Raw genomic sequence first — 13,111 nt, 5'->3', positions numbered from 1 at the left:
GTAGCCAGATTTTAACTTCTTTAATGCCAAAGCCGGTGAGATCTATCATTCCATGGGGCAAGTTCCCCTGTTTCTGTGACAATGGCATATGAAAGGATAGTGTGGTCAGCACTATGCCCAGCCGCCTTAACTTTCCCTAGTGTTAGTCAGGTACCAAAACTCGTGACTTTCGTGTTAGCTGTCATTTCTATACCATTCGTTCACGCCGGCCCATTGAGAACGAAGCTGCGACTGAACGAATTGGTCTGAAACAGCAATAAAAAAAAAGTTGGCTGCAGCTCAATGTTATCTTAATATCCTCTACGATCTACGAATATCACATTGAAAAGTTAAACGATTGACATTTCATCTTTATTTCACTATACTGTTTATTTTGTTGCTGTTTCTTGACATTTGCTATTATTGCAGTTGTTCATAACAGTGGCGTAGCCAGGATCGTCTCAAGGGGGGGTTCCAATTTTTACCCGGGGACAAACTTTTGATTTGCACCCCTCCCCCTCAAACTTTCGATTTGCACCCCCCCCCCTCAGACTTTTGATTTGCACCCCCCTCAAACTTTCGATTTGCTGCACCCCCCCTCAAACTTTCGATTTGCACCCCCCTCATACTTTATATATATATATATATATATATATATATATATATATATATATATATATATATATATATATATATATATACACACACCCCCCTGCCTACGCCACTGGTTCATACATTTCAAAGTTTTGTACCGTAATGGTTTGTATTAACCATATAGGCCTACACTAAAAAAAAAAAAAACCATAAAAAAATTACACACTAACACAATTTCTCTTAAAATGGTTTTATTTGTATTCACTGCCGTCATACAGCTCGACAAACTACCGTATTGCGTATTAAAAACAAACATGGAATTTCAAGAAGCCAACAATGCAGCTAGAGTGAAATTATATATTGCTAAAAGACCAGGTATTCACACATGTTTTTGACCAAACGATTAGGTCAGTTTTTGAACAACTACATTTCAAGTACTGGTAAAAATGTTACATGAAATAAATTGAAAGAATCGAAACGAGAAATACATTATAAAATTGACAATTTTAATTAGGCTGGATTTACCCGTTCAAGGTCTCATTCAGATAATTTTCTTCGGAGTGGTGGGGGGAGGGGGGAGGGACTATAAATTTGTGGGAGGGGGAGGGGAACAGACAATGGTTACAGTACATATTCTTTTAAAATATTCTCATTTTTTTCCCGTGGGGGGGGGGGGGGGGGAAAGTGGGGTGTAGATGTGGTTCGGGGGTGGGGAGATGCCTGAAAGAAACATTGGTTGTATTATTATAATTACCAGGTATCAGTCACTAGATAATTGAATAAGACCCAACTCTTCACCACGCTCCCCTCATCCGTGAAACCTGATTGGGTTTGATGAAAACAATGATTCCGCCCATGATAAAAACAATGATTCCTCCCATGATGAAAACAATGATTCCTCCCTTACAGAGTTTAGCCTACACAGATATTCATCTTACTTACTTACATAACGCAAAACGATCAACGAAAAAACAAGTTAATTAAAAAGTCTAGTGACAATTTTAGCGCAATTTCCTTATGTTATTTAAAAATAGCTCTGTCGTAGCGTAAATCAAGAGCAGGGTTAGTAAAACCATTGGTTAGTTAGTAAAACGTTTTTTATTAAAAAAAAATTTCAGTATTTTACATGTTTTATTTACAATAGAGTTACATGACTAAAAACCATTGCGCGCCTAGCTACTGAACGTGATGACGAAGCCATAGAACGTGATGGTGCAGCTATTGAACGTGATGACGCGTGTGGTGTGGTTGGAAAAAATGCCTACTAATTCGGTCCAAATTTTAATTAATTCAAAAAAATTTTTGTGACCGAACGAAAGGATATTTTTGAAAACTTTCTTCGGCAATATTGTTCTAAATTATGGCAAGAATCGATTGGTACATGTTTCAAGTCGCTAAGTGGTCTGGTTGCCGAGATATGGGCAAAAAACTGCTTTTTTTCGAGGTTTTTTGGCTTTTCCGGGAAATCCATGAAAGAAACCCGGAATTTTTATAGCCTATGTTCATCCTCGTAACTTGCTTAACATAATTGCTTTTGGAACTAGTCATCGATATTGCTTCGTTGAGGAGGAGATGCGACTTAAAGCTGCGGACACACATCCATCCATCCATCCATCCATCCATTCATTCATACATCCAGAAATGACGGGTTAATAAACGCAATTCTCCAGAATGGAAATTGCGCTAAAAATTACAACAACGAATAATCGTCAATTTTACAACGACATGGAACTAAACCAAATCAACCCTACAAAGAAATAATAATAATAGTAGTAATAATAATAATAATAATAATAATAATAATAATAATAATAATAATAATAATAATAATAATAATAATAATAATAATAATAATAATAACAATAATAATAATAATAATAATAATAATAATAATAATAATAATAATAATAATAATAATAATAATAATAATAATAATAATAATAATAATAATAGAAATAATAATAATAAAAGCAAAAATAATTAAATGAAAACTATCCAATCTTACAACGATACATATAAATTCCCCTTACACTTACAACAACATACTTTTCTTTTTCACAAGTTGAAGATCATTGGAACGTTACTTTAAAATTAATACAATCAATTCAATTATTGCCTGGGTTATGATGAACATATTTAAAATAATGATCACAAATATATTTAAAAAAAAAAAAAATATTGACTGCTTCAAAATGCGCAAAAAAAAAAGTGCGCTTGGGAATTTTGTTTTTAAAAACCGATGATTCAAAGATGTTAGCAAAGAATGACAAACATACGTTCGTATTTGCGCATTTTATGTTTGCGCAATTTTTCGGTTGCGCATTTCCCCACTGGGCACCATTTACTGACATGTGATGATCAAGAGACATGTATCGCTATGCTCAAGTATAGTATAGTCTACCTAATACAACGAAACTAACATCCCAGAGGAGTAGCGACCCTTCCCGGGGACAAACTTTCAATTTGGCGCCCCCCGGGACAAACTTTCAATTTGGCGCCCCCCCCCCCCCCCCAGACAAACTTTCAATTTGGCACCCCCCCCCCCAAATATTTTTTATATTTATAATGCAAAACTGCAGCTTAAATGAGCTTTTAATTTTTTTCCCAACCTTTTTGGTGTCCCTTAGTGTCGGCGCATATGTACCCCGCCCCCCCCCCCCCTTGCTACGCCTCTGTAACATCTTATACAGCTACCCAGCCTTGAGAATCGTGTACATTACACATCATTTAACACAAGAGGGGTGTGAGGTTGTTTTTTTTTAAAAATTTTTTATATTGTGTTTTATAGGGTACGTTGGTGGTATTGTGAAATAATACATAGCCAAGCTTTTAATGATATTGGTTCGTTAGTTTGCAAAATTTATAAACATGTAAATTGATTGGATGATTGAACAGGTTAGCACATACTTGGTTTACATATTTTCTTTTTTTAAAGTACCAATAGGATTGCTTAAAAGTGAAGTATACCTATACTGACCTATGCAGGTTACCGTTATTAAATTAAAAAAAAATATGTTGTGTTGTGTAGATCTATGTGTGTCTGTGTATGTGCTGGGTAGTGTTCCTATGGAAATGTTAGAAAAACTATAAAAGGATGGTTTGTTGGTGGGGTGCGTAAAATGTAACATTTTTGTTTGAAACAGACAAAGAATATGTACATGGACCATCAAGTCATAAAGCGATGAATACATGTTTTTGGAATACATTTGGAATACATTTTATATATATGTATATATATATATATATATATATATATATATATATATATATATATATATATATATATATATATATATATATATATATATATATATATATATATATATATATATATATATATATATATATGAATATATATATATATATATATATATATATATATATATATATATATATATATATATATATTCATATGTATATTCATATGTATATTCATATATATTTATAATTATATTTATACATATAGACCTATAAAATTACTTTTTAATGTGTGAAGCCTTCATAGCCTTCATATTCATTCAATAGTTTTATGCATGAAACAACATTAACGTAAATAAAAGTTATATGATGTTAAATAATTTCAGTACACTTCGAACACATACAATTAAAACAAACATGATTTTATATTAAGTAATCTTATTTAGGTCTTGTTCGATTTGTCTTTTTGCATATGCGTTTCTCTTAACTAAAATTCCGACCAAATAGACGTATTTTAATTATTTATTAAGAAATGATTTGTGTTAAAATCACATATACGAAGTTCGGCTGAGCCGCCCTCTAAGTGTTGTACTGTTGCCTATCGTCTGCTGCTCGCTGTCTCGTTGTTTGCCTCTCAGATGTTTACAAAAGAAGTCGTGCCAATTTTCCGGCAACAAAATTAGAATGACACCGATCGTGATGAGTACCAGGGCGGCTATTTTCATTCCTGGGAATTTCCGATTTTTCCATTCTGCGTCTGCCACTAGTTGAAGAAAAAAAACACCAGTGTTTATATTTTAGAATAATCAATTTTGAAATTAATATTTTGAAGGCTGCTTTGCCGTACATAAGGGATGGGGTGTTGGCGAGGGGGGGGGGGGGGATTCTATGCGGGGTTGTATATTCTCTTTTTAAGGACAAGGAATTAAAGAAAAGCAGGTAGAAAGTGGGCTGGGTGGTGGGGGGGGGGGGGGGGGGGGGGGAATTTGTGACTATAGAGGCGGTGAGTAAAAAATCTGCTAACGTTAATAGTCCCACTTTGTGGACGGCACTAGAAGAGATAATGGTACTCGAATGAGGTCTCTATGATTTAAAACTGAGTGGGGTACTTACACGCACACACAGTGGACCCCAGTACAGTGGCGTAGCGAGGTCGGGTGTCACCCGGTGCGGCACTTAATGGTGTCACCCCCAGAGGCGTAGCGACCCTTCCCGGGTACACACTTTCAAATTTTCGATTTGCACCCCCTCAAGTTTTTCTCTATATATTTTGCTATTTTTTGCCTTGGTGTCACCCCCCTAAATGGTGTCACCCGGTGCGGTCCGCACCCCCGCTCCCCCCCTCGCTACGCCTCTGCCCCAGTACCCCATGTTTTAAAAGTGAGTACTTACACGCACACACAGGTATGGCTAACACCAGGCCGAGGCCGATGAAAACTTTGTAGGTCAGTTTGACGGTACACTCTTTTACACACCAATACACTGAGGGCAAGGTAAAACATTCAACTAAGTAACATAATTATGTAATCAATTAATTAGAACTTTATTAACTTAATTAAACATCACAGACATAACAAAACACGAATCGAAAACAGTAATAAATTAAAATAAATTGATAAGTCAATAAATTAATGAATTCACGGTTTAACTACAAGTGACAAATACATTAAAAAAACATTATAACTATAGTTCAAATCAGGGTACTAGTCAGTTAAACGTTCTTGAGTCCACCCAGCTCTGGTGGGTGCTTATGTCTCGAATAAAGTAAAGGCGGCTGGGCATAGTGCAACCACACTATCCGTTCATATGCCGTGGTCCCTGAAACTCTACTTCACTTGCCCCATGGACCGTCAGGTTCGAAAAAGGAATTTTTTTTTTAAACATTTTTAACAATACAAAACAAAACCACGGTTTAATAAGATAAGCAAGCTACTACACAGCCAATTGATAACGTCCAACACTAATAGACGAGGTAGGTAGTCCAGCACTGACCGATAGTTAAGATAAACCACTACACAGCCAATTAATAACGTCTAACACTAATAGACCGGGTAGGTAGTCCAGCACTGACCGATAGTTAAGATAAACAAACCACCACACAGCCAATTAATAACGTCTAACACTAATAGACCGAGTAGGTAGTCCAGCACTGACCTATAGTTAAGAAAGCACTTGGTAGGATCATTCCCCAGGGCACCTCACCCCAGTTGATCTTCTCCACGTTCAGTAGGTACAGCAACAACCACAGTGGCAGTAGCAATATCAAGGAGAAGAACGCTGGAGGGGAAGGTACAGATGCATAGAATATGTATATATATATATATATAAATATATATATATATATATATATATATATTTAAATGAAATTACATGCATTTAGCTCATATATGGAGTACATTATATATATATATATATATATATATATATATATATATATATATATATATATATATATATATATATATATATATATATATATATATATATATATAAGCCTATAAATAATATAGAGACAAATCAATGAAAAATAAAAAATATATATTTGTATATATATATACACACACACACACACATATATATATGCGTGCGTGTGTGTGTTTGTGTGCGTATGTCTGTATTTTCAGATTTGTATGTGCACGTGTGTGTGTGTTACCTGACCCAGATAAAACGTTGCTCACCTACAACAGATATAAAGAAGGCGGCCTGGGCACCTGTGGCCTCACCAATAAATTTTTTATACAGCACCTGAAGAGAAGACACCGGAATGTTAGTTTAATGTTGTGATGGGCAGCTCCACTTAATCCCCCCCCCCATCCATCCTCCCCGGTTCTTCTATAAAATGTTATTCAACAGTTTTTCTTTCATTATCCCTAAAAAGAAAAAAAAATGAAGTATCTTTAAAGGAGAACATTTCCTATATCTTAAGATTAACGTTTTATAATGATTTTTGTTTTTCTATTGGATTCTAGGAAGAAAGAAATAACAGAATGGGTAAAGATAAGTCCAAATGACAATAATTTTTCTTAATATGTGTACACAATTTATTGATCAAGTATATACAATCGACAAATTATGTTTCTAGACACACACACACACACACACAAGCACGCACACACACACACGCACGCACACTCACACTCACACACACAAGCACACACACACACAAAATTCGAGGAAAACATTAATTCTTATTCTGTCTCTTCTGTATCTGAAACAGTTTGTAACAAGGTAAAGAACAGTTCTAATTTATTCTGTTACCAGGTAAAAAGACAGTCCACGGAACTCACCCCGTAAACAGCTGCACCTGAAGATGAGGCCACGCCCATGACGACACCAAACATGGCCGGGCTGCCGTAGCCATCAACATAGGCGAACAACACGATACCAGTGATTGAGAATATCATGGCAAAAATCTGGAGACAATATAACTTAGGTTTTGGAATAATATTGAACAAATCTGGACACAATATAAATCTGGTTTTGGATTAAGTCATTGCGCAAATTATAACTGCGCATTATAATTCAGAGGCGTAGCGAGGGGGAGGGGGCGGGGGGTGCGGACCGCACCGGGTGACACCATTTAGGGGGGTGACACCAAAGCAAAAAATAGCAAAATATAGAAAAACTTGAGGGGGGATGCAAATCGAAAGTTTGAGGGGGGGGGGGTGCAAATCGAAAACTTGAGGGGGGGGGGGGATGCAAATCGAAAGTTTGAGGAGGGGGTGCAAAATGGAAAACTTGAGGGGGGGGTGCAAATCGAAAGTTTGAGGGGTGGGTGCAAATCGAGTTTGTCCCAGAGGGTCGCTACGCCTCTTGGGGGTGACACCGGGTGACACCCGACCTCGCTACGCCACTGTTATAATTCAAGTTTTATAATATCACTGCAAAAATCTGGTAACAATAAATAATATAGTTCTGGTGATGGAGAATATCATTGCAAATAAATCTGGAGATAAATATATCTAATTTAGTTTTTGAATAATTTCATTGTTAAAATCTGGAGACATAGTACAACACAACCCTGATGATGAAAATGTCAGAACTTCTAAAACTAAAAATAATGGTTTTGGAGAATATCATTCAAAAAATCTGGTATCAATAAACAATACAACTCTTGTTTTGGACAACATTATTTCAAAAATCTGGCAAGTGGCCAAAGTACTAACCCTCATGGCTATGAACTTCTCAAACAAAACAATCCACGACAGTAAGTAAACGAAGCTGTGATTGGCTGCGTACAGGGCGGTGCAGTCCGAGGCCTCCAGCTTGTACAAGGCCTTCATGTACGTGTACATGGTGATGGTGGACACCAGACAGAAGAGCACCGACTTCCAGACGAACGGCAGTTTCTGGAACTCGTCGCTGCCTCGGTACACGTGGATACATTCTCTGGGAACGAGAAGTGTAGGGGAGGTTTAGGGATCGTCCATATTATATAAATTACTTCTAGAGTGATGTGATTCGGAATTTCGTGGCGATGTATGACTTGGCATTGTAGTTTTGTTAACGCTGAAATCTTGGATTTATTATGCATTTAATTGACTTATGAAATTTTGGCTTTGCACAATGTTACAAATCAAAGAATCCTGAGTCCACACAGCTCTGATGGTTACTCGTCTTATGCTAAGGAATGTAAAGGCATCAGTGTTTCTTTCAGACTTTTTTTCCGGGGAGGGGCACTTTAAATTTTCGGGAGGGGGGGGGGGGCGGACTAAAATTTCCAGGGTGTGGGGAGGGCGGACACTAGGAAAAGTATATATTTTCTATACAAATTCTATTTCGTTCGGGGGGGGGGGGGGAGGGAATTTTTTCGAGGGGGGGGGGGGGCGGAGAGATGCCAAGAAGAAACTCTGAAAGGCATATAGGTATAGAACTTACCACACTATTCCTTTAAAGACGAGGTCACATAAACAGATGATCCCTCTTTCATTTAACCTATTGACATACAGGCAAAAAAGGAATAAATAAAATAAATGGGAAGAGACTCGAACCTAACCTTAAAATCTCCAACGTGGGTTGGTAGTTGGCAAGGCGGGCAGCACACAAATAGGCGGGAAAGAGCAGAACTGGACACACCAGGAAGAAGTACGTGAGCGAGAAGGGCGCGTCAAAGGACTTGGTCTCCACGGCGTTCTGAACCAACACACTGAAGGCCACCCACGTCACAGCGATGATCATAGAGACAAACGAGCCAATCACGATCTTGCTCTGACGGTTCGACCAATCCCAGCGAACTTTACTTTCTTCGGCGTCGTCGATGTTGATAGGTGTGTGGCCATTTGTGCTTTCTGAAAAAAAAAATTAAGTGATTTTATGATGGAAATAAAAACCAATATATTGAAAGATTCCATAAATAAATTAACGAAACATATGTGTACAAAGTATATATATATATATATATATATATATATATATATATATATATATATATATATATATATATATATATATATATATATATATATATATATATATATATATATATATATATTTATTTATTTATTATTAGATAGAGTATATGAATGTGAACAAAAATAATTGATAGAATAGTTAAATTATAATTAAACAGAGTCTAAACACAATCTCTAATTACACAACGTGAAATAATATTTTCTATAGAATTTTTCGACAAGAACTACAACTCGGGCTTGTCTAATAAAAAATCCTGTTCTCTCCCCTTTTAAAAATTCCAGCCACGATTATCTTAAAAGAAATTAGTTGTTTTCTCCGTAAAATTGTATTGCTCACTTTTTCTATTGCCCTGATTTGTCAAGACAGTAGTCTCCTCTTTCTATATGAAACGTTTTATTTCATGACATTTTATAAAAAAACTCATTAATTATTTAATAATTATCGCATGCCTCATCACGACAATAATTAAAATCGACCAATTATTTCTGTTACACTTCCCTTCTCATTACACCATATAAAAAAAAAAACCCAAATAAAAATCTAGAATTACGAAATCATAATTTCATGAAAAAAAATTAACTACATAATTAGCGAACAGAAAAAAAAACAACAACAAAGGATGAGACCTCCCTGAGAGGTCTAACCCCGGGGCATTCCGTTTTGCGATTGGCTGATCGATAAACCCTTCTCCATAGATGGCAAGATGTGACCTTGACATTCCTGATAACAAGCTGTGAGCCAAAGCTCGAGCTTAATGAGGAAATGAGGCTAAACCTGGGCACAGATTATAACGCCTTATCTCAAGTTCACTGGAAATAGCTAGAGCTAAACTAATCTAACAGTGGTTCCCTAGGGGATAAACTCAACCTAACAGTGGTTCCTTAGAAGCTAAACTAAACCAAATAGCGATTCCCTTTGAACTAAACTAAACCTAACAGAGGAGCTAAACTCAACCTAACAGAGGTTCCATAGGAGCTAAACTAAACCAAACACAGAGGTTCCCTATTAGCTAAACTAAACCAAATAGCGATTCCCTAGGAGCTAAACTCAACCTAACAGAGGTTCCCTAGGAGCTAAACTAAATTAAACAGAGATTTCCAAAGAGCTAAACTCAACCTAACAGGAATTCCATGAATAGTAAGCTAAACTATATCCAGTGGCGTAGCGAGAGGGGGGCGGGGGGTGCGGACCGCACCGGGTGACACCATTTAGGGGGGTGACACCAAGGCAAAAAAGAGCAAAATATATAGAGAAAAATGATGATTCCACTTCATTAAGTGATTCATTCGAGTGTTAAATAGTCTTTTAAGAGGTGCAAATCGAAAGTTTGAGGGGAGGGGGTGCAAATCGAAAGTTTGTCCCTAGGATGATGGGTCGCTACGCCTCTGGGGGGAGGGGGGGAGGGCGGTGACACCATTAAGTGCCGCACCGGGTTGTCACCAGACCTCGCTACGCCACTGACTATATCCGGGCTTTTTAGGTGTAAGTGTAAACTCTAATCAAGGTTCCATAATCCATAGCTACTGATTGAGGTCATATAACTACTAATTAAGGTTCTTAAAGTTTATTTTAGTACTTTAGATAAGTTTAATAAACAGCTACTTCAATAACCAACCCTACATAGGATTCGTTGTTTTACTATACTAGCCCAAACTGGGACTCCACGGGTACCCAAAAAAAAAAAGAAATTAGCAAGTTTCCCAAAATACTACTCTAACCCAAAACGAAATTGACTGAACCTAGGAGCTTTTTACAGCTATTTGAGTAAAAGCTTCTCAGTTTTTAGAAAGTTCTTAGGAAGTTTTTAGAAAGATTTTAGAGTTTTTTTTTGGATAGATTTTAAGGACAGAACAAGTGCGGCTATCGACCAGCCGTGTTGAAGATAAAGATAAAGGATGGGGTGGGGGAGTGATTGGTGTGATGTATCTGTGTGTGGGGGGTAAGTGATTGCCTTGATGTATGTGTGTGTGTGTGTGGTGTTGTGGGTAAATGACTGTTGTGATGTATTTATCTGTGATGGGGTGATGTGTCTGGGTGTGGTGATGTGGATAAGTAATTGCTGTGATGTATTTGTGTTTGGTGGGGTGTATGACCGTCTTGTTGTAGTCTATATGTGTGTGGTGTGGTGGGGTGGATGAGTAATTGCTGTGATGTATTTGTGTTTGGTGGGGTGTATGACCGTCTTGCTGTAGTCTATATGTGTGTGGTGTGGTGGGGTGGATGAGTAATTGCTGTGATGTATTTGTTTGTGGTAGGGTGGGTAAGTGACTGTCTTGTTGTAGTCTATGTGTGTGGTGTGGTGTGTGTGTGACTGTCTTGTTGTAGTCTATGTGTGTGTATGGTGTGGTGTGTCTGAATGACTGTCTTGTTGTAGTCTATGTGTGTGTGGTGTGATGGGCTGAGTGAGTAACTGTGTAATGTATTTATGTGTGGTAGGGCGGGTGAGAGACTTCCCATAATTTATGTGTGAGGAGAGGATGCCGACTTGTGGTTTTTTTTGGGGATATAAATTGTTGCCACCGAACAAAATATAATTTATATAGTACACAAAATATACTTCAGAGGCGTCCCCCATCCTGGAAATTTAAGTCCAAGAACAATGTCTGAAAGAAAAACTGCTAGGGAAGTAAATCCAGACAGAAAAGCAATAGGAGTCAACCGGCCATATCCCCTTCAACATTACAACGAACGAAGATGAAGAAGAATTTCAGACAGCGGTGAAATGTTTGCGACTAAGCCAGAAAAATTTCCCACACATTATGTCAACCCCAGCGATCTGTTATCGATTAGAAAACCAGGCGAAAGAGAAACCATTAGCCGCAACAACAACCAAACAGTTCAGTCAAGTCTAGCCGGTGCTGTTTCATTTATTTATTTTATCGCTTAACTCAAGACGTCTGGTAAGGAATTAAAAAAAAAAGTTTTGTATCTTGGACATCATCAGAAATTGAAATTGGGTTTTAAGGTTTTTTTAAAAGGCCAATAGAAAAGACACACTACAATCGAGTTCATCTTTCGCAGTAGTGTCAATGTATGACACAGGGGTCGAATGAAGACTAGAAACTGGGCTAGGGTTAGGTTAGCAGAGGCGTAGCGACCCCTGCCGGCGCCCGGGGACATACTTTCAATTTGGAGCCCCCCCCCCATATATTTTTTTATATTTATAATTCAAAATAACAGCTAAAATGAGCTTATTTCGGCTCCCCTAGGGTCTGCGCCCGGGGGCATATTTACCCCCCCCCCCCCCCCGTCGCTACGCCTCTGAGGGTTAGTACGAGGGTTAGACTTACTGTAACGCAACTAGCAAGAAGCTCACGCTTACCCTGAGTATTCCCCTAACTTTTATGTTTACCATTATCCTAACGGTACATCGGGTATTTTTTTTTTCTTTTCTTTAATGCGCCCCTAACTTTCTCTATAGGGTGTTTCTGACAGCGTGAAAACAAAAAACGCAACAAAAGCAAAAACAACCCAGCCTCTACAACATCACCATAGAGAAATATTAAATAGAACACCGAATAATATAGTAGTTCACATTGAAGGTCTCATCCCCTAACTCTTATATTTATCATTATCCTAACAGTACAGCAGGTATTTTTTCGTTTCTTTAAAGCGCCTCTATCTTTCTCTATAAGGTTTTTCTGACAGCGTGAAAACAAAAAACGCAACAAAAGCAAAAACAACTTCAGCCTCTACACCACCCACCTCTCCAAGCACGTGCAGACAATGCAATTATCTTATGCAAGAACAACCAGCAGACGAACCGCGGGAGTAGTTTTGTCAAGTTTATGACCTCAGACATATCAAGTCCGTTACCGCCTTGCCTAATCATTTCTCGTCCGTTCACTTAGGGCACAGTTTAAGAAATTCCGCTGCGTTGTGAATAAGAAAATACAATAGTTTGGGTGTGCAAGAGCAAAGATACCCT

The 13,111-nt window shown here is 37.5% G+C and overlaps 1 protein-coding gene across 1 annotated transcript in view; it reads right to left on the bottom strand.

Moving 5' to 3' along the window:
* Positions 1–3,996: 3,996 nt before the first annotated feature.
* The window catches only part of LOC131948305 (solute carrier family 35 member F3), an 83,997-nt gene continuing 74,882 nt past the window's right edge, over positions 3,997–13,111 (bottom strand). The window contains exons 3-9 of the mRNA XM_059309877.1: positions 8,768–9,059; positions 7,938–8,160; positions 7,059–7,184; positions 6,450–6,516; positions 5,926–6,048; positions 5,164–5,253; positions 3,997–4,534 (exon numbers count right to left, since the gene is read on the bottom strand). Of these exons, the coding sequence (XP_059165860.1) occupies positions 4,320–4,534; positions 5,164–5,253; positions 5,926–6,048; positions 6,450–6,516; positions 7,059–7,184; positions 7,938–8,160; positions 8,768–9,059 (1,136 nt within the window). The 3' untranslated portion in view covers positions 3,997–4,319. The remainder of the gene's footprint in view (positions 4,535–5,163; positions 5,254–5,925; positions 6,049–6,449; positions 6,517–7,058; positions 7,185–7,937; positions 8,161–8,767; positions 9,060–13,111) is intronic.

Source organism: Physella acuta, unplaced genomic scaffold (genome assembly GCF_028476545.2).
Source record: "Physella acuta isolate Inbredline_101_S28 unplaced genomic scaffold, ASM2847654v3 ptg000637l, whole genome shotgun sequence".
NCBI classification, from domain to species: domain Eukaryota; kingdom Metazoa; phylum Mollusca; class Gastropoda; family Physidae; genus Physella; species Physella acuta.
The sequence above is the reverse complement of the archived record's forward strand: the minus strand, read 5'-3'. Positions and strand labels throughout refer to the sequence as shown.